Genomic DNA, 26,332 nt, shown 5'->3' with positions numbered 1-26,332 from the left:
GGGTAACAAGCGCTATATAAATACAAACCTTTTTTCCCTCAGTAGTATATAGTGATACCTTCACTTCAACTCTGGCCTTAAATTTGACAGCTCCGGCCAGGAATCCTGGCCTTAAAAAGTGATGGGTCTAGTCTTAATTATGACAGGCCTAGTCTTAAACTCCTGGCCGGAAATTTAACAGCTCTGGCTGGAAACCCTGGCCTTAAATTTTGACAGGGCCGGGCGCAGGCTGTTGGCCTTAAACAGTCCTGGCCTTAAAAGGGGGGTGACATGTAGGGATATTCCCAAGAAGTAACAGGCTGCATCTTAATTATGACAGGCCTAGTCTTAAACTCCTGGCCGGAAATTTGACTGCTCTGGCTGGAAACCCTGGCCTTAAATTTAACAGGGCCGGGCCTTAAAAGGGGGGCGGCTGAGTCATAGGGGGGTGTGTAGTTTTGTTTTGGAGACATAGGCGTGGCGGAGCCGTCAGAATACATATAAGCTGGTGTCAGGAGCCTGATATAGCAAGCAAGCAACCGCTGGACTACGTGAAGGAGCGCCATGGCAGAAAAGAAGAGCTACAACCCATTTGCGAGAAAACACGGTGTTGGTGGCTCACAGACCCCCTTCATTAGCTACTACAGAACCATAAGCCCTTTGGTAATGAACGAGAATGCTCAATCAGAAGAACCTAAGGATATGGGTTGCGACGTTACTGCTTTTGGCTGTGGGTTTTCTAAGCGCTTTGGCGCCCCTGGTTTCAAGGATTGGCGGTGTCCGCTGTCCCCGATTAAGAGCGATAGCAGCAGCGGCTCTAGCGAGGGTTCGAGTGGCGACTTGACGGTTGAGCAAAGCATGCTCTTGGAGTCGGAGGATGCGGAGGACACCATAGTTCCGCCTAATACACCCGTCTATGAAGACGTGGGTTTTCGCGAGAGTCTTTTTCCTGAGAATGTCCCTGTTCAAAAACTTGATGCAAACGTGGAAGCTGAGGGAGCATCGGATGTTATTCCCGCCTCTCAAAATGTCAGAACCGCGGCTGATGGGGCATCGCAGGATATTAACAACTCTCAAGATGGCAGAGCCGCAGCCGAGGGTGGTGAAAATGTGGGGGTGAGTTAAAATGTTATGAGCAGCCATTTATCATAAGGATGTATTTTATTTCTACAACTATCGAACGCTAATATTTCGTTTTTGTTTGTGACCCTCTAGAGAGCAGAACCAGTGGGGTGCACTTACTTCATAATGCACAAAGAAAATGAAACTATGCCCCCTCCTAATACCCACATCTATGAAACCATGGATGTTCAGAAGGCTATGAGTCCTACGAAGGTAGTTGTGCAACAGCCTGATACAAGCGTTGAAGATGAAGGGTCCCCAATGGATGTTATCGACTCTCAAGATTTCAGAGGCGCTGCAGAGGGTGGTGAAAGTGTGTGGGTAAGTAAAAAAAATGTTAGGCGTAGACCCTTTACTTGAAAGTTTGTTGTCTTTCTACCGCTAACGGGGTGTCAATATTTGTCTTTTGAACCTAGGATGAAACACCGAAAAGAACTGAGGCCCAGGGGCAGACTGCAAAAGGTCGCAGCTTGAATCTGTCCTGTATATGCTGTGCAAACCAGACTGGAAGTTCCACAAAGCCGAGTTCACCGCTGCCCATGGAATGTGAAGATGGTTCTAAGAACGATGAGTTTGTAAAAGCAACGGCGTGGTTCCCCAGAGACACTATAGCTGGTGTCAAAGGTTTCGCAGCTATAGTTGTACGCGCGTGTGTCAAACGGGACTATTACAACATGTGTTTCGGCCACCGTATTAGGGACCCTCAACAGGAGGCGCACGAGTGTCTAGCCGAATCATACAGAGACCGAATGATACGGCACATATGTAGTTTGCTTGATCCGTACAAGATGTATAAGCTGCTAAGGGTGGTGCACGGCCTGAGTGATGAAAATAATTTTGTCCACCCTAACATGTTGAAGATCTTGATGGCGACAGTAAAGGAGATACGCTATGCCAACGACCCCTGCGCAAAACTAAGAGGCATGCCAAACGCCTGTGCGTGCTGTGACAGAAAAATGATAGAAAGACTTATAGAAAGGCGCATGTGTAATGTGTATCTAAAAAGCAGAAAAGTAGTGGCCATCGCACCACAAAGGCTATTTTATAATAGATAAGTCCTGATGTATTGCTAAGTGCTAGCGTGTATTTAAAAGTAAAGTAGTAGAATGTTACACCCAAAAAAAGTATATGTGTTAAACCGTACTTACTACGCATACTGTGAAAAGATATGAAACCCCTTTTTGTTTTGTGATTTGGTAATACTCATTATTTTTAATAAAATGTTCTTACACAAAACAAGCGTCTTTCATTTCCTGTACTCTAATGACTGCTAACATGTCGGAAGGCCTGTTAAGAAAACTTTATTATGATACAAGAGGGGTTGGCAGCTTTGGAAGCGGCGCCGCTCTATATAGAAGGGCTGTGGCTGAAAAGAAGTCGGTAAGCAGAGAAGCTGTGAAGACATGGTTATCAGGAGAGGAGGCGTATTCACTACATAAACCAGCCAGAAGACGCTTTAAGAGGCGTCCTACAATCGTTAATGCGTGTATAGATTATCAGTGGCAGGCGGACATAATCAGCCTTCAAGATACTGCAAAACATAACGACGGCGCCTGTTATATATTAACAGTCATAGATGTGTTGTCCAAATACGCGTACGCAGAGGCGCTGCGTGATAAAAGTGGAGCTAGCGTCACGGCCGCTTTTAAAGCCATCTTCGATAAGGGCCGTATTCCTCAAAAACTACAAACAGACGCAGGAAAAGAATTCTTAAACAAGTCATTTCAGAAATTATTAAAGCAGCACAATGTTCAACATTTTGTAACACACACCGAGGTAAAAGCAGCGGTTGTAGAAAGGTTTAACAGAACTTTAAAGTCTAAGATGTGGCGGTATTTTACGGCCAACAATACGTACAGATACGTGGATGTTCTACAGGCTTTTTTAGCTGTATATAATGCCAGTTATCATAGGACCATCAAAATGGCACCTGAAGAGGTAACATCTAGTAATTCGTTAACTGCTTGGAAAAACTTGTATGGTCCTAACTTTGGGACAAAGGTGAAGAAGTCTATATTTAAAAATGGTGATCACGTTAGGATTTCAAAACTGAAAGGAGTCTTCACAAAGGGTTACCAACAGACCTTTAGTGATGAAATATTTATAGTGGAAAGTGTGGAGCTTAAGGAAGGGCTGTATATTTACAGGTTAAAGGACTACGATGGGGAAACGGTGTCGGGATCCTTTTACAAGGAAGAGTTACAAAAGGTGCCCAATGATCCAAACCGTGTGTATAGGGTTGAAAAGGTTCTGAAAAGGCAAGGTACAGGTGCTAAGAGCCAGGCATATGTCAAATGGCGCGGCTGGCCTGAGAAATTTAACAGTTGGGTGTTGGCCAGCTCCCTGAAGGGTGTGTGAGCTAAAAGCCGCTGCTACGATGGAGACTACACCCTTTTATATAACCTTACCATCCAACGCTTCTAAGGACATGTTCCCCAGTAATTTCTAATTACACCGTCAAATTGGCTAAGGCTGTGGACCTGAAGGGGGACTGGGAGGTTGCCCTAACAGAAATACAATACCCTAGAACATGGAATACATTTACAGCGACCGAAGCCAAGTTTCACATCAAGAGGGAGCAGGACCCCATGGGCATACACACATCCTTCCCGCCCGGCTACTACCCAAACATTACAAGCATTATCGAAGCCATCAACAAATCCATAGCCGCTATAGAACCACATCCGAATATTCATCTGGCCCTAGATAATGTGAGAAGGAAGGTGTTTCTTAAATCCATAAATCGAAACACCCTGTTTAACTGCTCAGGTAAATTAAAAAGGATTTTAGGGACAGTACAACATGTGAAAAGCCCCGTGGAACAAGATCAAACGTGCCCCGATATTAATGGGGGGTTCTACACGCTCTACGTGTACAGCGATATTGTAGAGTCTCAGAGGATAGGTGATAGTTACTCGCCATTGTTAAGGTGGGTGCATGTACAGGGTGATAATAATACCATGGTCAACATACAATTTAACAAACCCGACTACGTCGCAGTTTCTAAAAACCATTTTGACACTATTTCAATTATGATCTACGATGATCAGTCTGAGCCGGTGGCCTTTAAATACGGGAAAGTTATTGTCAAGCTTCATTTAAGGCCTAGACACGACAGAGGGTATTAGGCAGCCATCATGGTGGTTATGAAAACCTACGGAGATCCGTCTATGTACAGAGACTATTACAGAAGTCAAGCCGGTTATGGAGGACCACCGTACTTTCAAGGTTCACCCGTTATGTATGGGGCTGGATTAGGAGGATTCTTTAGGAGTCTGTTTAGAAGAGCTATGCCTTTCCTGAGAAGAGGCTATGAAATTGCAAAACCTCATGTTAAGGCGGCTGCCTCGAACATTGCCCAGGAGGTGGTGGGGTCTGTTACCTCGGCGGTTGCAGAGCGCATGAACAAGCAGCCTCAAGAAGGAGCTGGTTTGATGTATAAGCCACGCGCTAGTGTCAAAAGGAAACGGGGTGTTTCCAGACGCCGGGGTCCCCCAGCCCCCTATAAAAAAAGGAGGACCGCTTCAAAACGTCCTCAGAAAAGAAGAGCTCCAAGACGGAAGAGAGCTGCAAAGAAGCGAACCGGCTCTAAAGTAAATATTTTTTAAAGCCTTGTAAGCACAGCCATGGCCTTCGTACATTGTGGATCTGGAGAGTGCGCCAAATCAGAGTTGGACTTGTTTAGTCTAAAGCCCACACAGACAAGCATCGAAAACAGCTTCTTCATGGAGGTGTCGCCTTTAGCAGCATTGACACCGTTGGCACCTATAGAGTTTTATGTGTCAGGGGCCACGGATATGTATTTGGATCTCAACAACACTCTGCTGCATCTTATGTGTAAAATCGTAAAAGCGGATGGGACCGACATTGACGACGGTTCTAAGGTGGCACCAATCGCTTACCCTGTAGCTACCATGTTTAATCAAGTGGACATCACCCTGGGCGACCGACTCATCACCCAGAACGATAACATGTACGCCTACAGAGCCTACATAGAGAGTATTCTAAATTACAGTAGCGATGCCCTTGACACACAACTTTCAGCGGGTCTCTTTCACAGGGATACACACGGACAGTTTGAAAGCACAGCTCTGGATGGTGATAATAAGGGCTTTATAAAAAGAGCGGGGCATGCTACAGCCAGCCGTACCTTTGACCTCCTGGGGCGCATACATTCGGACCTCTTCTTCCAAGATAAACTGCTCATCAACGGAATTGATCTTAAGATCAAGCTCAATCGTAACAAGGACTCATTCTGCCTCATCAACGGGGATGCGGAACAGTACAAGCTGAACATACTGTCCGCGAGCCTGTTTGTAAAGAGAGTGAAAGTGTCCCCGAGCGTCAGGCTAGCGCACGCCGAAGCTTTGCAAATATCCAACGCCAAGTACGCTGTGGAAAGAGTAGCTCTGAAGGTATTCAGCATCCCTGCAGGTACCCGCTTAACACAACAGCAGAATCTATTTCTGGGACAGCTACCAAAGCTCATCATCATAGGGTTTGTGGACAATACAGCTTTTAGTGGCACCTATGCCTCAAACCCATTCAATTTTAAACACTACAACATCAACTACGCGGCGCTGGTCCACGAGGGCAATGTGATTCCTGCAAAACCCTACACCCCCAGTTTTGCAGCAGGGCATTACATCAGGGAATATCAGGGACTGGTTTCGATAACAGGCAAGCATCAAAGGGACTGCGGTGTAGCGGTGTCAAGAGAAGGCTATGGCCGTGGATACACGTTGTTCGCATTCGACCTGACACCGGACATGGAAGATGGCGATCACTACAACCTGGTCAAAAATGGGAATCTAAAAGCTGAAATACGATTCGCAGCTCCACTGGCGACGAATGTGAACATGGTCGTATTCTCTGTATTCGACAGCATCATTCAGATCAACCACGCAAGGCAGATTTTGTTTGACTATCTTTAAAAACATTTGTGAAATGGATACGGTGCAGATACGTGACTTCTTAAGCAGACATAAATACGCTAGGAAATACTTTTTGGGTGTTTTCCCTAGCGATGGGTTACCAGGCGACATAGGGGCAGAAAGACCATGCACCCTAGTCTTTAACACAGACCCGCATGACCAGGCTGGGACACATTGGGCAGCCATGTTTATAGATGTTGACAAGGTTACAGTGTTTGACAGTACAGCAGAGTTCCCTGAGCACAAACTCTATACAACCCCTATATTCAAGTTTGTGAAAAAAGCTGCAGCGGTGGTGGAGTATAACAAACTAAGGGTGCAGGATTCCATGGCCATCACATGCGGGGAACATTGTATTTATTTTATCAGTAAAATGTCACAGGGTCTTTCGTTTAGAAATTTCTTAAAGCTATATCCGGGGGATCTTGTTAACAATGACCGTATAGTTGTGAGATATGTAAAAGAAAATACCAGGGTGTCGGTCAGACCTGTGAAAACTGAATATGTACCTTGTCAAAACTGTAAGAGTTTATAACAGTTGTATGCTTAATGTTGAACGTTTAAAATAAAAGACATTATATTTTTAAAAACATGCATTCAGACTCGTTATTTCAATATACATGCACCATAAAATGTTTTTTGAAAGACGACTGAGACGGTTTGTAAAGTTATAACAAGGTGTTTATTACAAAATATGTAGTTGACAAAACTTTATTGCAGAAACCTAGGAATAAAAAATTCACACACACTTAATCAAAAATCCACGCGAAGGGTGGCTGGGGCAATGTCTTTTTTTTTTTTCGAGCTGGCACCGACGGTGCAGGAGTAGTCCATTTAGGGGATAGTCTGTGGCCTTCAGAGCCTGTAGGCGATGGCAGTAGGGGACTCTTCAAATTGTCTAGCAGGCGGCGGTGTTCATTATTACCAACAAGCGCGGAGGGTATATTGAGTTCAGCAGCGGCCTTCAGAAACTGCTCCCAGCCTCTCGGGGCATTTTGAGGCGTTAGGATTTTGGGGTGTGTGAGACCTTTGACTAGATCGTACATATGCGACCCTGCAACAGGCTTGCCCTTGTAGAGGAACTCGCCGCGATCATTCCAAGAGGTTAGGTCTTTAGAAGCGGCTAGTTTACTCATGAGCATCTGCGCAGCCCCTCTGTGCCTTTGACCTATATTTTTTAGGAGGTCTCCAACAAAGGTATCTGAGGCTGTCGCACCATCGGGAGGCGGTTGTAGGGGCTGCGGATCGGGGGCCTGAGCAGCTGGTTGTTCAGAGTCTGGGGTATATAGAGTCAACTTGTTCTTCTCGGTATTCCACTGGGTGTAGTAATTTAAGAATTTTTTGAGAGTGCTGTTGTAAAGGTTAGCCTTGTCATAGGGGTTTAGATCAGTCCTGCTCAAAATGTCTTTAATTTCAGTATCCAGGCGTAGAGTCTCATTTCTACGGATATCCCAGGCGTTGTCATTGGTGGACCCCATTTGCTCCATCTGCTGCCTAGGAACCAGATACATTTTTGTGGCGTGGTCCATCACTCACCCGTGAGGAGGCTTGTAATTACAGGTATAGCTATCCCCAGCAAGCTACCTATAAAACCTCCAGACTGTTTCACCAGTTTCTTCTTTGTTATGAGTGAGCCCCTTTTATTACTGAGCTTCTTGATAAGCCCCTTCTTCTTCTTCAGAACCTGTAACTGCCGCTTTGATATAGGGACGTTGCCTTTTAGGGTGTTTAGGGCTATTTCTGAAATGGCAGCCACTAAATCGTCAGAAGCGGTGCCCAGGATGGCCTTTCGATGTTGGGGACTGGCTTTAACAAGCATTTTCAGGAGGGCTAAATTGCGGCGTAGGTGTGCAGACATGGTCACCACTGTGCGTTATAAGGGCGTGGCTGTAAATGGTTCTAAAATACATCAGTGTTGCTTTTTATAGGTCCTGGTCTTGGGCTTTGGGGTGTAAACTACTGGTAGCTCTGGGGGAAAAATATCAGCCCTTAGTCTATAGTCTTCTAGAGTTTCATTTTTTAAGTCTACCAACAGGTACCCGTGGGGTTTTGCTGTAGCGTCGTTAAAGGCCTCCATGAAGAAGTGTGTGTTTCCTGGGTACATCTGTTTAGCTATGACGGATATTTGTTGTTTGTCACGAGGGTTTTTAAATAAAACAAGGTATGAAGCGTTGAGAGCTATAGACCTACTGTTCTTGCCTTTGTAAAACAAGTTCTGCACAATGTAGCAGATGCTTAGATTACGATGATGGGAATATTGGGTAAAAGCTCTCTCTAACTCGGGATGATCACCACCTTCACGCATCAGATCATCAACAATTATCATATTTACAAGGGTTGGGGGTAGTAGCTCATCATCGTTGAGGTTATCCGGTATACCCTCTATAAATTTGATATGTGGGAACCGGCGGCCCAAATCTGTATAAAGAGGCTGCCAGCATGAATAAAGCCACACAATGTTGTTAGGGGTTTGTGATAAAGCAGAGCCGGCATTTTCTAAGAGCTTTTTTATAAAGTAGCTTTTCCCGCAGTTTGAGGGGCCTGCTAGCACGCAGGAGAACGGATGCTGTAACCTAGTGTCCATGCTGTGGCGGCTGTCTCTCTAATGGGTCTAGTAACCATAAGGCAGTGTTTTATAGTCGGTGGTCAGGACCCTTTTATCAAAAACAACTCGCAATGTTTTATGTAGAGGCTGGGTTGTGATTTCCCACTTCTTTTTGGATCTGACTATGCAGGGCTGGTTCACGACTATGGTTTTAGCATTCTCAGAATCGTCTGCTGTAGCGTATTCATGCACCAGATTCTTCAAACTATCAAAATTGATTTTTAGGGTGTTGCTGACATTTAATGTTATCCCTTTGACCTTCATACACACCTTGTTCTTGTTGGTACGGTAGCTGTATGTTTTAGGTCCGGAGGACGTAAATTCTTTTATAAACTCATCCTTATCTAGCTCACTGGTTAGATTACCCAGATAATCTCCCAGAGGGGGGTCTTCATCCCCCGGCTTGCTCAGAAAAATCACAGAATCTGTATCGTGATACAAGCAGCGATCCTGGAGCTTATCCATAACCCCGTAAAGCTCTAGACGAGCGTGGGCAGTCGTGAAGCAGGCTATGAAAATGTTTATGTTGTTACTCGATGTGGGGTACTCTTGGGCGTATTTCCAACACAAAGCCGCGGTATCGTCATCGATAAAGTCGCAGCTGGACACCTCGTAGCATGGGGCAAACAGGTACTTGAACAGTTCATCAGGATCTGATATTAAGGTAGTATTTGAAAGGTTTGTGCGCTGTGCAAATTTTCCCCATAAGGAGTTGAGACAGAGTTTGGCTAACTGGCGGCGTGCAGGATTGACCTCTATCAGCTGGGGGCGTAAACGGATACCCTCGTGAGCGTAGTAGTCGTCGATGTATTTCTGTTTTGCATCCTGACTAGTACACCATTCAGGATACCCTGAGGCCTCCTGTTTGTCTCTGAGAAACAAATTAATGTAGGGGGCAAAGAGTTGTGTTGTAGTGCTCTTAAAATGCCACACTTCGTGCACTCTACCTAGCCTGTACCCTTTCTCTAAGGCAGCTTGTACCTCGATGCTACACCAGGTCCCTGTGAGCATCCTTTGTTCATCGGTGTGTCTGCAACCGTCAACTTCTTTAAGCATCGCACATGTTCGACAGAGGGGGAACATCAGCTTGCCATCGACTCTGCATGGTAACACCGGGAAGTAAAGCTGCTTAGGAGGATAGATTTCACATTTGATAAGCCCAAAGTATTCGGATAGGGGCTTAAAATCTCTATAGATGATGGTGGGATGACCCAGCGGGTACAACTTCATCTTGTTCACAAAAGGGTACAGACTGGTGAAATCATAGTAGTGTATTTTCTCACCCTCACCAGCGGCCTTGTACAGTTGTATGGCATTTGTGCGCCCCCCAAATAAGGCATCGCGGGGTTCCAGAGGTGTGGGTAAATCACGGGTCTTAAGAAAAGAGCAGAGGTCTGTGTCGGTTTTTAACATGTCTAACCACTCGTGCTCCCAAAGAACTCGCATAGCAAAGCCCTGGTTTTCAACATACTGTGCCTTTGTCAGAGTACGTCTGTATAAGTGTTCAAATTTGGACCCCAGCATTTTGTTATACTCGTGGGGCTTGTAACACTTGGGGCATCCGTGGTAAAAACAACCGTTGAATTCAAAGGCCGTCGGCACACCGTTAATTACAGAGAACCCGTCCAGGTAATAGGGCCCCAGGCGGTATTCACCACCCTGTAAGGCATGTTGAATTTGTATGTCTTCCTTCTCAGAGACGTGCATGAGCCACTGGATAGAGGGGGTTGAATAACGTTTCTGTTTACCGTTATAGAGGTCTGGCGGTACTAGAGCTATAGTTTCGGGCCTTAAAAACATGTGTTTGTAGATGGACATACACATGGATGCCAGAGTGACGTTTTGAAATGGGTCTATGTATTCGACCGCATGCCGCGTTTCAGGGGTTTTGGATTTCAACACCGTTACTTCTTTAGTCATAGACACCACAGCATCTCTGAAGATGTTACAAGCTTGCCGCAGGATCATTACATCAGCCTGACAATAAGCTTTCAACTCTGTTTGAAAGTGAAACGCCTTTTCACGGTTTTCAGAGTACCATTGTAGAAAGCTCACTTTCTCATCAGGCATCATGTATTCCACCCCGTAGCTGTCGGTAGGAGGCATGGGTCCCACATAATTCTGATTAGCCCAGGTGTTAAAAAAGTGTGGAAAATAACCTTTACACCCAGGGAACCCAAAGGCCTTTGGCAGCTTGCTCAATTTCATGGGTAGGAAATTCAGGGTGTCCATGAAGCGTATTTTTAAAGGGCATACCGTCATCAACATCAGTTTAGACCCCTGTGTTATGAGTTCCACCGGTATCTTTTCACGAATCATGTCTCGTAGAATAAAGAAGGAGTCATAGGCTTTCGAGTTGTGGGCGAGCATGGTATATCCTTGGAATTTGGCTTGAATGAAAGTGCTCAGGAAATCACCAACGCACGTTCGTCCCTCAAACTCCCAGCTGTCGTCGGAAGTTAGATGGTGGGCGTAAATATAGTTAGGTTGGTGTACCCCCGTCTCTTGTGTGCACTCTATATCAAACACTATATAGTCCTCGGTCTTGGTCTGAGGTAGACCTTTAACCATATAACACTGATGGCTGGTGCCTGCCTCGTAAGACACATGACAACGGGGACATATCATGCCTTTGCACTTGTGATCCGTTGCCACATACCGCCCACACTCACTGCAGTCCTTTTTAGGGACGCATGTGAAAGATTTCTCGTGTATGCTCAAGCAGTTTTGCGAGCGACAAAACATCCTACATGTGCTGCACCTCACCTTCAGGGTAGCGTCTTCTATACAGCCGTCCCTCTGACACATCTTGCAATGCATTTCACATTGGTGGTATGTTTTATTGCTGTATATATGGTCACAGTGGGCGCACACATTCCTGACACCCAAAAAACCTTTAAGGTTCAAGATGCCGTAAAAATGATTTTCGGCGTGGAGGACATATACGGTCTTGTTTCTCACAGGGCCCCCTGTTGTAAAGTACTTCCAGGAACCGTTGTGATGAAGAACTTTCACCGTCACGGCGAAATAGTTCTCAAAAAGACCTATATCGCCAAAGCCGACCATTCGGTCAGGAGGTATTTCAAGAACCTCATGGGCTTCAGCAGCTCTAGACATGATGACAGCGTCAGGGGTCTTGCGAGCCATCAGCAGCCCCACGATGCTGGCCGCCAGACATGTGTTGGCAGAGGGGCTGTTAAAGTTGAGCAGCCACCTCTGTTTCTTACCAATTATTTGACTGTAGAGTATGCTCTTTAAAGGTCTGGAAACACCACCCTCACGCCCCCGTACAATGAGGGCTATGACTCTAAAAGTGCCATAGGCGACTAGTTCTGCCTTACTCTGTAAAAGCCTTGAGAGGTTTTCTAAAAATTGCACAGCGTCAAAAACATCTCGGGCCTTCCGCCTGGTGAACAACGGAGTGTCAAAACCCTGCCCCTGGAAGCGGAGTTGGAAAAAGTCATTAGGCCCCACATTGTGTAACAACCTTTCTATGAGCTCCTGCACAGCCTGATGTATAGCCAGAACACCCTGATCGGATGATGTTATTTGATGGATGTTAATAAATCTAAACTCCTCATAGTGTTCTACGGCCCTAAACCTCTCTACATTGCGAGTGTAACTTCTAACACTCTCTAAACACAAGGGCTCTGGGCCCTCAGCAGTAGGAGTGTGAATTGCGGAGGTGTTCTCTGTTGTGTCATTTTGGGGGGTCCTGGTGGGACCTGTCTCAGGAGTCCTTGTAAACCTGCGGGTAGCGCATATTCTAGCCTTCTTCAGCTTATTTATTAAGCGCCTGCATTGCTTTGTACTATTAAGCCACTTTTTTTTTCTTTTACGACCCCAGGCTTTTCGAGATACCATGCCCCAGCCTATCTGAACAGGTTGGTTGGTGTCATTGTACGCCTTGTTCATGGAGGCCGCTGCTACAGTTCCACCCCTAGGTCCTTCTGAATGTTGCTGTGTTTGGAGTTTTAAAGTCCGCCCCCCCTACCCCCTTCAAATGGCCGACCCTCGGTATGTTTGACCCTGCACCTATGTATTGTCGGCGGTAAAGTGTTGGTTTATATGTTTCAGGAGCTGTTCTTGAAACTATGGGCCCTTGTTTGAAGGGGTCGAGGGAAACAGATGTTTCTTGTTTGAAGGGTTGTGAGGCATCAGATGTACGCTGCTTGAGCAGTCTTAAGAAGCGTGCAGACTTTGTCACTAACCTCTGGACCTTACGGGTATATTTTGGGGGCCTCTTATGAGCACCACTGACTGTGGGGGTCTTTAGGGGCCGGTGTTGCCATAGTCACGCCCGTATAGCATGTATGTCTGCCACAGCCGCCTGACACTCCTGGATGATCACTTTTTTACACACCCCAACCCTTTCCACGATCTTCTGATGGGCCATACTTGTGTACAGGGGCTTGTTCACCCCCACCCCCCATTTTAGGTTTGCGGCGAGCGCCTGGCGTTTTAGTTTTCGAACAGCCATCTGCATCTCTTTTACATGACCCGCAAATACCTCATATGTGTTTACAGACCCCTCTTGCGCCTGCTTAGAGGGCCCCACCTTGCGAGGCCTTATAAATGGCTGCAACGTCTTAGGACCATCTATACTGCTAACAGCCTTAGCACCATTCTGTAAAGCCTGTTCCGATAGTGTTCTAGAAATAGGACCCCCCGGCGAACGCCCTGGTGCGGACAGGAATGGAACATTGCAAACTTTGTATGGAAAAAGCGGCTGTACCCCCTGGGCCCCCGTGGTCTTGTCATCCACACTTATTGCTGAGGGCTGTGTGGGGCTTACGACGGCCGCGGGGCTGGACCCGGGACTGTACACGTGGCTGGCAGCGGGGCTGGACACAGGCCTGTACACGGGGCTGGCAGGTGGGCTGGACGCGGGACTGGACACGGGACTGTACACGGGGCTGGCAGCTGGGCTGGACGCGGGGCTGGGCGCGGGGCTGGCAGCAGGGCTGGTGGGGTCGTATGCCCCCGGAGGGGTACTAGGGGACAATGGGTATGAGGATTGTGAGGAGCTGTCGTTATAATCAGGGGTCCTAGCTGAAATGCCTGTGTCAGGGTGTGCTGACCTGTTAGCTGGGTTCTGTAAACCCGCTGTGCTCAAAGACCCCTGGGACACCGCTTCAGGGGTTCTACCTAGGCTGTCTACCACCCCCCTAATCAGCTCAAGAGCTGGGGTGTTCACGATAGAAGGCCCTTCTAGGGGTTGCGTGTTATTACCCGTTGAGACCCTAGGCTGTGCCTGAACACTTACAACCGGCTTTGGGGGCTGCTCAGGGGCGTGTACCTCTACATGTACAGTTATTTTATTTGGTACTGTCTGGGGTTTCAGGATGCTGGATGGATCCAGCGTTGCATTATGGTTGCTGAGGGACGCTGCTATCTGTAGCTTAGGGACCCCCGGTTTCAGCTTCAGATGTTTTCTTGAGAGGCGCGATGTTTTAGGGGGCTGTGGCGGCGCCATCTCTTCTACATCCACAGCTACAACTACCGCCTCCTTGGGGCTCACGGGTGTATAGGCCTCATTCAAAGGTTTAACAGTCTTTTTTACAGATAGGTCTAAGGGGCTATCATGGGGTTCAGGGGTCCTAGGTTTCTTCTTCTCGGGGCTTAAGGGCTTTGCCTGGACCTCTGGGAGCATCGGAGCCGTCTTCTTTAAGTTTAAGGGTTCTGCTTGGGGCTCTGTGAATACCTTGGAGGACTTCACACGTTTTAAAGGGTTGGGAAGGTTCTCTGAGTCCTTATGTTTCTTCTTAAGGGCGGCAGTGATTGAGACACCTTTCCCTTTTGATACGATGAGAGGGCCCAGACCCACTGTAGCTGTTTTACACAGACCCTGCCCTGTGTTATCTGTGTTTGTCAAGACTCCGCCAGTGCTGACTCCACCCCTGTGCAGAATAGATTGGTGTAGAGGATTGTTCATCATGTTTGGTGTGTAGTGCGCGGAGACTTTTTCGTGGCGTACACGCCTACTCACACCTTTTGTAGCGCTTCTGTTGTTCTGGACGGTTGCTGTTATGTCCCTTAAGGGCTGCGCCGACCTCTCTTCAGCAGCATGTTTCTGAGCCGCTTCTAAAATATAAACAGAAAAAATATATATGTTAGAGAAAGTATAAAAAGAACACACACACACACACAATCCTAAGTTCTACACCGCCGCCTTTTTATATAGGCCTTGCTACAAGTCGTTGTACCCTTCTGCTTGAGAGTCTGTAACACCGATAGTACTTTTCACACCCTTTGTAACAAACACACCTGATAGAGGTCTTTTTGCAACTCCTTTCTTTGACGGTGGTCCCACTTTAGAAGGTAAAGCTTTCCTCTTCAAAGGGCTTTCTTTTGATTCTCGCGACGCCTCTTGTACCTCGACGCCGTTCGGGCATAACGTGGGGGTGCCTGTAAAGAAAAAATAATACCCCGCCTTAGTCATATATCTGAGGAGGCCCACTATACACCATCAGGGTCAGGACTGTGGCCTACCCCGCCAACTCCCCAGCGTCTTAGACAGTTTAAAATAACAGGGGCTTTTTAATTACATGTAGGAACTGAAGTGTTTTGCACACTGTTCAGAGCGTCTTGAGCCTCGATGTACTCCATAAGCTCGTCAAAAGCTTGTTGTAGGTCAGGGTCATAAGCTGTAAAAGCATACATACATGAGAGCCCATTAGAAAAAGAGAACTTCTGAGAGACTGGTGTACAAAACTACGTAGAACTACATAACTCTAAATATATATATATATATATATATATACCTGGCTGTGGGGCCGACAGGTGACCAGCGTTGCTAGTTATTACAGCTGGGTCCAGCGCCGGGGGCACATTGGTGACGGTTGCATTTGCAGGGTCTTGCATCTGTATTAAACATTAAATTAAAAAAAGAAATAAAAACGGTTTTAGTAAACGCTTACAGCGGCAAAGCATGTATTGTAATAGTTATGCACCCTTGGGGATAGCGTTAGCAAACATTTTAAAATAAATAGAAGCACCCTACGCCATATCCTGTAATTCTGGGTACATGACTTAATGTACCACCAACATCCTACCTTGCGACCATTGCGCCTAAGTGCTGGGCACTCTTTTGTAACATGTACACGCCTCTTTTCTCTTGTAATACCCTGCTTGCGCCCCTCTTGATTACGCCACATTGTCTACCACGTATTGCAGTATTATACCTCGACCTGTAACCTGCACACATTGCACTTTTTTTTTTCCTCATGTAATGCCCCGTTTGATAACGCCTGTATTTTGTTTGCTCACCATTGAAATTTTTGTCCATGTAACTTATCGCCTGCTCTTGTAATTTGCGCTAACAACCAGTATTTTTTTCTGTTTGTATCTTTTATGTAACACCTGTAATTCTTAGACCTTATGTTTTACATAAGGCTCTTGTGTAAAGCGCTTTGACACATTCCAATGCTAACTCTCAGTCTCACATATATTGCAGTATTATACCTCTATATTTTATCTTGTACGCTTTTTGTAACCTGCACACGTCACTTTTTCCGCCTGCAATGCATCGTTTGCTACCTCTTGTATTTTGTTGACTCACGATTGTCACTTTTGTAATGCACCGTTTACTACCTCTTATACTCTGTTGGCGCACAATTGTAATTTTGCTTCATTTAATGTAACGTTTGCCTTTGTATTTTGCTCACTTGTAATGTTCTCATGTAGCAGTTCTGTTCCTATTGTGAAGCGCTCTAACACCTTCGTGTTCGCGCTATCTCTCAATAAATAAAATAAAAAAACACACACCGGGCCTGCAGGGGCTTGGCCCGCCCCTTCAGTGATGTCACCAGCTCATCACTGGTGGGGGCGGCCCTAACCCTGCAGCCCCGGAGAAGCTCACGCCGCCATGCTGCCGCTGCTGGATCCACGTGGGGCCGTGGGAAAATGCCCACAGGACCCCTCACAGCACCAAGGACACCGGAGTCCGCCCCCCAGAGTCCCCCGAGCAGCGCCCCGATGCAAGCGGGCTCGGGGATATATTTTAAAAAAACGGCCCAATTATGCACACGGGCTCCGGAGCCCCACCGGGCACCCGGAGCCCGCCCCCTAGAGTCCCCCGAGCAGCGCCAGACACAGGCGGACTCGGGGGTATTTTTAAAAAAGAAAGGCGGCAAACAAGCATCGCGGGACACTCGGAGTCCGCCACCAGAGTCCCCGAGCAGCGCCATGGTGAAGCGGGCTCGGGGCATTTTATTTAAAAAAATAACGGCCACGGAGGCCCAGGGACACCGGGACCGGCACCAGAGTCCCCGAGCAGCGCCATGGTGAAGCGGGCTCGGGGCATTTTATTTTAAATAAGAACGGCCACGGAGGCCCTGGGACACCGGGAGACCGGCACCCCGAGCAGCGCCATGGTGAAGCGGACTCGGGGCATTGTTTTAAAAATAACGCTGCACTAGGGACCCAGAGACCCCCAGGACACACAGAGACAGCCCCATAACACCCCAAAGGACTATGGCGACCCACCAAGAGCCCCCCCTCGACAACTGGCCCCCGGGTTTATTTATTTTTTAAATACAAGGCCCTCAGGACCCCACCAAGGAGTAGCAAGGACCCCCTGAGCCCCCCTGGACCCCTCCAACTCTCTACAGCGGTTTGGTGAGTGCAACAAGGCATTATTTATTTTTAATTATATGCCATGTATATTATTTAAAGCCCCTATGGTACCGTTACAGTGTAGTTAAATGTTTCTATGAACTGTAAAATGCACGTTTCCCCTCTGCATGTACCCTCCTAAGACCTACAACATTATGCCCTTAAATAAAAAAACGCCTGCAAACTCTGCGCCATCCCCCACAACACCACCCCTATTAACATTAATTGTCTACACACATAGCTTTAAACTCAAACCTTCAACACAGCCTTTATTCATTTTAAATACATTTACATTTCACGTCTTGTAAAAAACTTCATTGGCACCTTTATTCACATTAAACACAACACATCGCCTTAAACATTAACAGTTTACAAAGTACTCTTTAGCATTTTCAAAACTACAGTTTTGTATACTTTTAACACCACATAAACATACATCCTTGCGCCCATGCTTTATTTACCTTCTCTACATGTTCACAGGCGGCGTCAATCTGGGAAAAGTTGCTCGGGTCCATTCTTGCCTTTAAGTTCCAAGGGTTGGCGCTGTGACTCCAAGACAGTCACTTGCTCCCCAAGGGTGTTGAAGGGCTTGTTGATGAAGAAATACTCAAAGTGCAACAAAAAAAAAAAGCAATCCACAGCAGTCGCTCCCAGAAGTTTTTTGAATGGGTGTTTGACAGTGTTCCATGAGGGGCCTTTTTATACCTGTCCATGCATGCTAATTAGAAGCCCCCACACCCCTTATGACTTGAGGGGGTTTAGAACAATGTCTTGGGGTCTTTGGATGGGAACTTTTTTTCTATGCTTGCACAGTTTACGCTGTATACATCTGTTACTTACATTCATGGCTTATCTTGGGGAAGAGAGACCCCCGGGAACCGACCTTTGCCCCATCACTAAACCCATCACATGTCATCTTTCCAGCCAGAGTCATCAAGTCCTGGCCTAAACTGTCACAATTCCGGCCAGCATGTCCAGTTTCGACCCTGGGGCTTTGGAGGTGTGTGAATTACGTCAGAGCACTTGGCCTTCTGCTTCAGGTTCTCATGGGAAGACTTGCCATGACATCTGTCTTTTTCACCTTGCACAGTTTACGCTGTATACATCTGTTACTTACATTCATGGCTTATCTTGGGGAAGAGTAGGGTGCTTGGGGCCATATTTTAAAATGGCTTATCTTGGGAAGTAGAGACCCCCGGGAACCGACCTTTGGCCCATCACTAAACCCATCACATGTCATCTTTCCAGCCAGAGTCATCAAGTCGTGGCCTAAACTGTCACAATTCCGGCCAGCATGTCCAGTTTCGACCCTGGGGCTTTGGAGGTGTGTGAATTACGGCCGAGCACTTAGCATCCTATTTCAGGTTCTCATGGGGAAACCTTGCCATGACATCTGTCTTTTTCAACATCTCAAAGCTCAGGGTGGCTGAACATGGCTTGTGCTTTTTAAAACACACTATGGGTTTCCCAACAGCTACAATTTAAAAGCTCCCCTTTTTTTTTCAAACATAAAAAAACATCTCCCAACACACAGGGTTGGGGACTCAGGCCTGTTCAGCAGCTGTTCAGCCTGCAGCTGTCTGCAACACCCAGTTTTAAACATGCACAGACATTTCCAGCCTGCACGCACTTTCATATGCACTTTTAAAACATGTACACAATTACCACATGTTTTGCAGCCTGTTACTTCTTGGGAATATCCCTACATGTCACCCCCCTTTTAAAACCATGCCTGTCTAATGCCAACAGCCTGCGCCCAGGCCCTGCTAAATTTAAGGCCTGGGTTTCCAGCCAGAGCAGTCAAATTTCCGGCCAGGAGTTTAAGACTAGGCCTGTCATAATTAAGACTAGACCCATCACTTTTTAAGGCCAGGATTCCTGGCCGGAGCTGTCAAATTTAAGGCCAGAGTTGAAGTGAAGGTATCACTATATACTACTTCCCTCTTCTACCCCTCTACTATCCTTCTCATTCCAAATAACTGATTAATATCCACCACTGAAATTACTTTCATATTTCACTATACTAATTCACCACTAATCCTTATGGGTTCCACAGTACCATGCTAATCACCAAGAAAGTGCTTAAACACCCCATTAGGGGTAACAAGCGCTATATAAATGCAAACCGTTTTCCCTCTTCTATCCTTCCGCTATCCTTCTGAATCCAAATACCTGACTAATTTCACTATACTAATTCAACACTGATCCTCTATGGGTCCCGGAGTAGCGTGCTACTCCCCACAAATGCGCTTTGACGCCTCATCAGGGGTAGTAAGCACTGTATAAACGCAATTACAATACAGAATTTCTATTATTATGCTGTTTGTAAAGATTCCACAGGCTTAAGTTGTAGCTTACTTTTTCTGCATGCATTATTGCCAAATGTTTCAATAAAATTGTATTGCTATCTAATATTCTGTGCTGCTACTGTTGTTTCTGGATATACTCCTGTTTGGGAATACAGTCTGTGATGTGAGGGACAACACACCCGTGCTTAACTTGTGTGTGCTATGTGTGTTTCTACATCCAGAGTCTTTCCACAAGGGGTCTTCCTTTATGCCATGGGAGCGCCCAGGCAGATCTCACCCAAGTATATTTGCCAGGAGCTGAAATGCAGAGTTACTATATGGAACCAGGGGGGTACAGATTCAACCTTCACCATGGTGTGGAGCCTCACGAGGCCGCCTTGTCCTGATTGCAAGAGTGTTGTCTACTGTACTAACCTTCTACCTTGCAAATGACATCATGGTAATGTAGTCTGAATGGAGTAATAACTAAAGAACAGCACGTACCCACTACCATTTTTGCAAACTCTGATTTAGAGATAAGGCACACAAATATCTTCCAAAATATTACTTATTAAGTCATATTAGTCCCAGTGTTTTAGAATTCACCATTTGCCATTGTCTGCCGCAAAAAAGTAGACCCCAAAAAGTCCTCCTGCAACCAGGTCTGCAGGATCTATGCGTCTTATAATCCAATATTTGTAATTCATTCTGTGAAAACGTCTTAAGCAAGAATCCTAACCTCACTGTAAAAGTTGTTATTTCTTGTTATGTTAAGACCAGTCTTACTGGCTCAGTGCACTTTAAGATTAAATACACCCTACACATTGTTTTGATAGACACAGTAAAGGGAGTACCCACAAATAATTTTAACTAGTCCTCTGAAGGTGGCTCCGCTCTTATTTTTATTAAGTGTCCGTCACCTCACCTCCCGCTCCCCCTGAAGTGCGGGTCTAGTTGCAGCTCAATCGTCACAGAACGGCTTCCATTTGTCCCACAATCAGTTGCCCCCCACCCCCATCAGCTCAGTGGTCACACATAGCATGGATCTTGTTTAAATTTTCTTACCGAGATTTATCATCCAATATATATATTTGTAAAGGTCTAAAAGCCATATGATGATAAATCTATAAATATACGATTGGGAGCACACATGTGGGACATTTGGCAAGATAACTTTGTTGGAGCAGGCATCTGATGAAGGCACAGACCGAAACGCGTCATGCCATTGCTCTTGTGAATTAAAGATCCTTCCTGCATTCCCCGCTGTGTCTCTCCGATTCTTAGCACTCAAGAATCTCCTGTGGTATGTGTATGTGTGTGTGTATATGTATATATATATATATATGTATGTATATATATATATATATATATATATATAGTCATGTGAACAAGGCTCGGACGAGCGAAACGTTATGGCGGCATACCAGGAATAAACTGATTTGCACTTACTTGTTGGTCCGTGTCCGTTGATCGTGAGGCGAAGGCGAATAACCTGCTGTCCAGTCACGGAAGTGAAGATAGATATATATATATTTTTTTTTAAATAGGCTTCTAGGCCAGGCACGATCTCATTTTGATTTGAAATTGAAAAGCCGCAAAGGAGCAGGCTCCATTCTGTTATCGAGGTACAGCGGCCCAGGTCTACCAAGATTAATTTTTAATTTAGAGATGGAGAGAAATGTAAACCGTTGTGGTTGACCTTTCAAAGTCAAAGTCACAGAAGTTGTCACGGGTACCCAGAGGCGGAGACGGAATTTGGTGAAATTAAGGTTGACTTTATCGACGAATGGCCGTGCGGCTCCTTTCTGCGATATGTGGTGGACTGGGCTCGGAAGCTTCAACCAGGGATCGTGGAAACCATGGCGTGATGACTGGAGCTTGGTGTGATCGAGAAGGATAAGGCCAAAGAATGAGGGAAAGTGTGGAGATGTGGGTGAAAGATGGACCAATAATCTAGGGAAAAAAAGCAAAGATGCCACATCGACAACATATCATTAGGCTATTCACGTAACATTGAGTGCCATGGCGTAAACAGTCCTCATAAGGAAAATTGATAAGGGATAAGAGATCTGAGAATTTAGTTCTATAAGAAATGCACTGAAGTTGTTATATCAGAAGAGATTTCATTCAAGGAACTAACCCACAATGATAGGAGCCTCCACAAATCAAAAAAGTGCGCTCTCCTGAAAACCTTTGGAAAAGGAGGTAATTTATTTCTACAGGTTTTTTCTGTGACAAACGCGGATCTGTAGCACAAAAGGGGAAGATGGCGGGTAAGGACAATACGTTGACTTCAGTCTCCCACTCAAATGTGCAACAAGTGACGGGTTGTAGTAGATCGGCATGATAAACTAGAGGAATTTGTGGTGGGGACAAGGATACCAGCATGGGTTTGGGAGCTCAAATTGAACAAAACATCTTTTTCAGACCATGGGGCTGCTTCATGTAGCAAGAGACGAGGGACAGTGGGTTACAGGAGATGGATGAAGGCAGGTCCGGTGTTTCTTCTGTAAGCTGTAGGTGCTCCAGGAAGACTAAAAGAGACGTTGATAGGTTTAATTACTGCGTCGGGCCATATTCCAGTTACGGCAGACCTGGATATTCAAGATTGAGGCAAATTTTAGTAACAAAGGAGGTTTCATGATACACTGATTAAGGTACAGTTTATATGGAGGAATTAAAGCATTTCAAAAAAGATTTTGTTGGATCTACAGAAGTGGTTGAGGTTGGCCCAAGTATTGTATGCAATGCCTTTAAGCCAATACTTCTGGATGACATCACTGCAGATGTGGCAGGGTACAAAGAATGATGGAAGGCCCAGGATCCAGGTATTAGGATACGGGAACGTCCTTTATGATGGCATTTCCAACCTGCTGATGCACAGCCGATGGACAGTCACACTAAATTTCGCAGCCCGACTTATCTTAAATCTGCCCATCTTGTCTCATATCTCTCAGAACCTAAATAATATTCACTGGCTCTCAGTACATAGGCACATTCTGTTTTAAAATATCTGCTTTGCCCACATCCAAGCATATTGCAACAAAAAACAGAACTTCTATCAACCTGGTCAGCTCTTACCCTCTGCAATTTTCTGCCAGCCCCTGTTCCCCGATTACACCATGTCAGAAAAGGCAGAAGGACATTCTCTTTTTTAGCTGCCAAAAGTTGGACTTCATTTCTTCTATAGCTGTGTCAAATCAATGATCTTCTGGTCTTATAATAAACTTTTTTAACTTGGCTCTTGGTACAAAATTAGCTTCTCTGCGGTCCACCTTTCAGTTCTCTAGCGCCAGGACGCCCTTGTGAGGGCAGCAGTAATGCTTACAAATTAGTACATAAATTATGAAATTAAGCAAAAGAGGGCTCTCACTAAAAGCAAATTAAGTATTCTGCTACAGATAAAAGTCCAGATAAAAGTTATGCTTACAGAAAGTACTGAGTTCCACCAACTAATGATTAAACCACACTTGTATTAATTACTAGATTTGTATAATATCAATTTCCAGGTGCACACACCCCAATCTACACTTGCTTCACTTGGAAAAGGTCTCAGGAGTCCTAGTTGACATCACCAAATGTCTAGATCATATCCAGCAGGGAATTAAAGATCCTTTGTCTGAAAGGAACAAAAACTGAAAATGAATCCCTCGCAGGGCCAGACACTGCCTATCTTCTGTTTATTTGGTCCTCTGATATGTGGCCTGATCCTTCCATCTCTTAGTTAAGAGTCCTGCTGGTCGCTTTTGGTTAGCGGCTCAACGCCTTTGGAATGCTGAAAGGTAAAGCCAACTGAAGACCTTTCCCTGGGTCTGCGACCTAAGAATGACGGAGAGGGGTTCAAACCTGATCTTGCTGGACTATAATTTATTACTTTGAAAGTGATAAAGAATGTTTCTACCCCCCCTATTGGGTACTTCTAGGCACTTTACAGCAATGTGGAGAAGTACATTAGAGCTGGTGGGCAGATGGTTAATTAATCATAACAAAGCCCTTGGTATGAAGTTCTTGATTCAAGGGATCCCCCTTTCAACCATTTAGAAAGGAAACAATTGCAGTATCTACCTAGAAACACCACTGTGCGTGCTCTGTGCTTAAAAGACAGGTCCTGTGCCCAGGGACAAACCATAAGAGGGCAGTTCTTCTTAAAATGGTCTAAACATGACATTCTGTTTTTAATCATGAGTGGACATAAAAAATTAAAGATGGCTGCTACATGCCACACAAAACTCATTTGTAATATCTCTTCTTGTGAGGTAAGAATTCTCTACTCCCCATAGGAGGGTCCGCGGAGGTCTTTGAGATGGAGTAGTTTCTGTCCTGTAACTCCAGTTCTGTAGTAGGGGTATCTCTGTTATAGTCGTAATCTAGTGAATAGTCCCGCCCATGTGCGAGGACCCCGGCAATCAAAAATAATCTCTTAAATTGTCAGAAAATTGCAGAACTGCAAAGACACTTAAGAGAAAATTTAAAGACAAATAATGCAGCCTATATTCACAGGCTACACTGTCCAGTACTTCAACTAGAAAATTCCACCAAAAATCCACAAACAGCAAAGCCTGTCCAGATTTCCCTTGCTTTAACAGCAAACACCCTTAGAAATGATAGAGAGGAAGGCATGGACAGACAAGCCCCATAGGCTGCCATTATGTGGCTTAAATAGGATACTGTGCCTTTAAGAGAACTTTCCAGAACTTCTCCCAGTATCCCAGAATGCATAGCAGGTCCCTCTCACTTTCAGTTCTTTTTGAAGGCGTAACACACCAGACCTGTCGCATTCCTCAACTGAACATCTCTCTCCACCGGGGAGGCGGGAGGGCGCTTATGACTATAACAGAGATACCCCTACTACAGAACTGGAGTTACAGGACAGAAACTACTCCTTCTGTAGTAGGGGATCTCTGTGTATAGTCATAATCTAGTGAATAGAATGGCAAGCCCATCCCCACACCAAAGCGGCGGTGGAGAAAAGAGAAATAACGCCACTAATGTGCAAACAGATTTCGCAGCGAAGCCTGCCCAACCTGAGCGTCTGTCCTGGCATCAGTGTCCAGGCAGTAATGCTTAGCAAAGGTATGAACCGACTTCCAAGTGGCCGCCTTGCAGATTTATGCAATCGGAACATTACGGAGCAAGGCTGTCGTGGCAGCTTTGCCCCTGGTGGAATGAGCCTTAGGCTTACCTCCTAAGGTCTTATTAGCTTTTTGGTAACATAACTGTATGCAGGACACAATCCACCTAGAGATAGACTGCTTAGAGGTCGCAAGACCCGTCCTGACAGATCCATAATTGATAAACAATTGGTCAGACCTACGAATATCTTTGGTCTTATCCAGATAAAATTTCAATACCCTCCTAACATCCAGGGAATGTAACGACCTTTCCGCTGGAGATGAAGGATTCTGAAAAAACGTAGGCAAAGTTATGGTCTGGTTGACATGAAAATCAGAAATAACCTTGGGAAGAAATTTAGGGTGAGTACGCATAACAACCTTAGCAGCATGAAATACAGTATAAGGTTCTTGGCAACACAGCGCCTGAATTTCACTCACCCTGCGGGCCGATGTAATGGCCACGAGGAACGCCGCCTTCCAGGACAGGTGCTGCAACGAAGCCTTATGAATAGGTTCAAAAGGCTCCTTCATCAACCTGGACAGCACCACATTCAATTCCCATGAAGGCGAAGGCAGCCTGACAGGAGGGAACACTTTCTTCAAGCCTTCCAAAAAATCTTTGATCACAGGGATCTGGAAGAAGGAAGTCTGCGAAGGGCATTTCCTGTAGGCAGTCAAAGCAGCAAGATGAACCTTAATAGAATGGACATTAAGGCCAGACTGCGCCAACTGTAGAAGATAAGGAAGGATGACATCTTCCTTACAAGTCGTCGGATCATAGTTCTTAGACTTGCACCAGATACAAAATCTCTTCCACTTGTAAGCATAGGAAGTCCTAGTGGAAGGTCTCCTAGACTCCTTCAGTATGTCCATACAATCTGCAGGAAGATTCAAATGACCATATTGCACTAACTCAGGAGCCATGCTGCCAAACTCAAAGACGAGAGGTTGGGGTGCAACATCAGCCCCCGAACTTCGTGAGAAGGTCCAGCCTGCACGGCAGCCGAATGTGAGGAAGGAGAGACCGGTGAAGCAGGTCCGTGAACCACCACTGTCTGGGCGATTCCGGGGCAATCAGTATCATCCGTGCCCTGGACTGAGACAGCTTGATGAGAACCGTCGGAATCAGGGGAATGGGTGGAAAAGCGTACAGAAAGCTGTTCGACCAGTTGATCCATAACGCGTTCCCCAGCGTCCCCGGCTGGTAGTCCCTGGAGGCGAAGCCTCGGCATTTGCTGTTTTCGGCGGTGGCGAACAGATCTACGTCTGGAGTCCCCCACCTTGCGAAGACTTCTCCTAGTACTTCGTCGTTTATGACCCATTCGTGGTTTTCCTGAATCAGTCTGCTCAGTGCGTCTGCCTGAACATTCTGCACACCTGGCAGATGGGTAGCCGTTATCGTCAGTCCTCGAGCCAGAAGCCAGTGCCAGATCGCCTGCGCCTCCTGCGACAGGGTACGTGACCTCGAGCCTCCCTGCTTGTTGAGGTAATACATTGTGGTCGTATTGTCCGTTTGCACAAGTAGAGAGTCGGTCTGGAAGGACGGGTGAAAGGCCTTCAGCGCCAAGTGAACAGCTCTGAGTTCCAGGAAATTGATGTGGTACGTGGACTCCGTCGGGGACCACGTCCCTTGAATCTGTAGGTCTCCGGAATGCGCTCCCCAGCCCTGGAGAG

At 46.0% G+C, this 26,332-nt stretch overlaps 1 protein-coding gene across 2 annotated transcripts; it reads right to left on the bottom strand.

Moving 5' to 3' along the window:
* Positions 1 to 12,641: 12,641 nt before the first annotated feature.
* On the bottom strand, positions 12,642 to 17,806 carry LOC144828336 (uncharacterized). 2 transcript variants are annotated; one of them, XM_078686452.1, is made up of 5 exons: positions 17,718 to 17,806; positions 15,405 to 15,504; positions 15,189 to 15,287; positions 14,908 to 15,048; positions 12,642 to 14,724 (listed from the first exon to the last, which is right to left on the bottom strand). In XM_078686452.1, the coding sequence occupies exons 1-5, from the start codon at positions 17,769 to 17,771 to the stop codon at positions 12,935 to 12,937; spliced, it is 2,184 nt and encodes a 727-aa protein (XP_078542578.1). In that variant the 5' UTR covers positions 17,772 to 17,806; the 3' UTR covers positions 12,642 to 12,934. The 2 variants fall into 2 exon arrangements, with proteins under 2 accessions (XP_078542578.1, XP_078542579.1); XM_078686453.1 differs by lacking the exon at positions 15,189 to 15,287 and having other exon boundaries at positions 12,644 to 14,724.
* Positions 17,807 to 26,332: the final 8,526 nt, after the last annotated feature.

Source organism: Lissotriton helveticus, chromosome 4_1 (genome assembly GCF_964261635.1).
Source record: "Lissotriton helveticus chromosome 4_1, aLisHel1.1, whole genome shotgun sequence".
NCBI classification, from domain to species: Eukaryota; Metazoa; Chordata; class Amphibia; order Caudata; family Salamandridae; genus Lissotriton; species Lissotriton helveticus.
This window is presented reverse-complemented; position numbering and strand designations above follow the sequence as displayed.

Excerpts from the sequence above, each read along its gene's own strand:
- LOC144828336 (XM_078686452.1), bottom strand. The coding sequence starts at position 17,771 with ATGGACCCGAGCAACTTTTCCCAGATTGACGCCGCCTGTGAACATGTA. Across the intron at positions 15,505-17,717 it reads CCTGTGAACATGTAGAGAAG|ATGCAAGACCCTGCAAATGC; the intron begins GTAAATAAAGCA and ends TGTTTAATACAG. Across the intron at positions 15,049-15,188 it reads AAACACTTCAGTTCCTACAT|GCACCCCCACGTTATGCCCG; the intron begins GTAATTAAAAAG and ends TTTTCTTTACAG.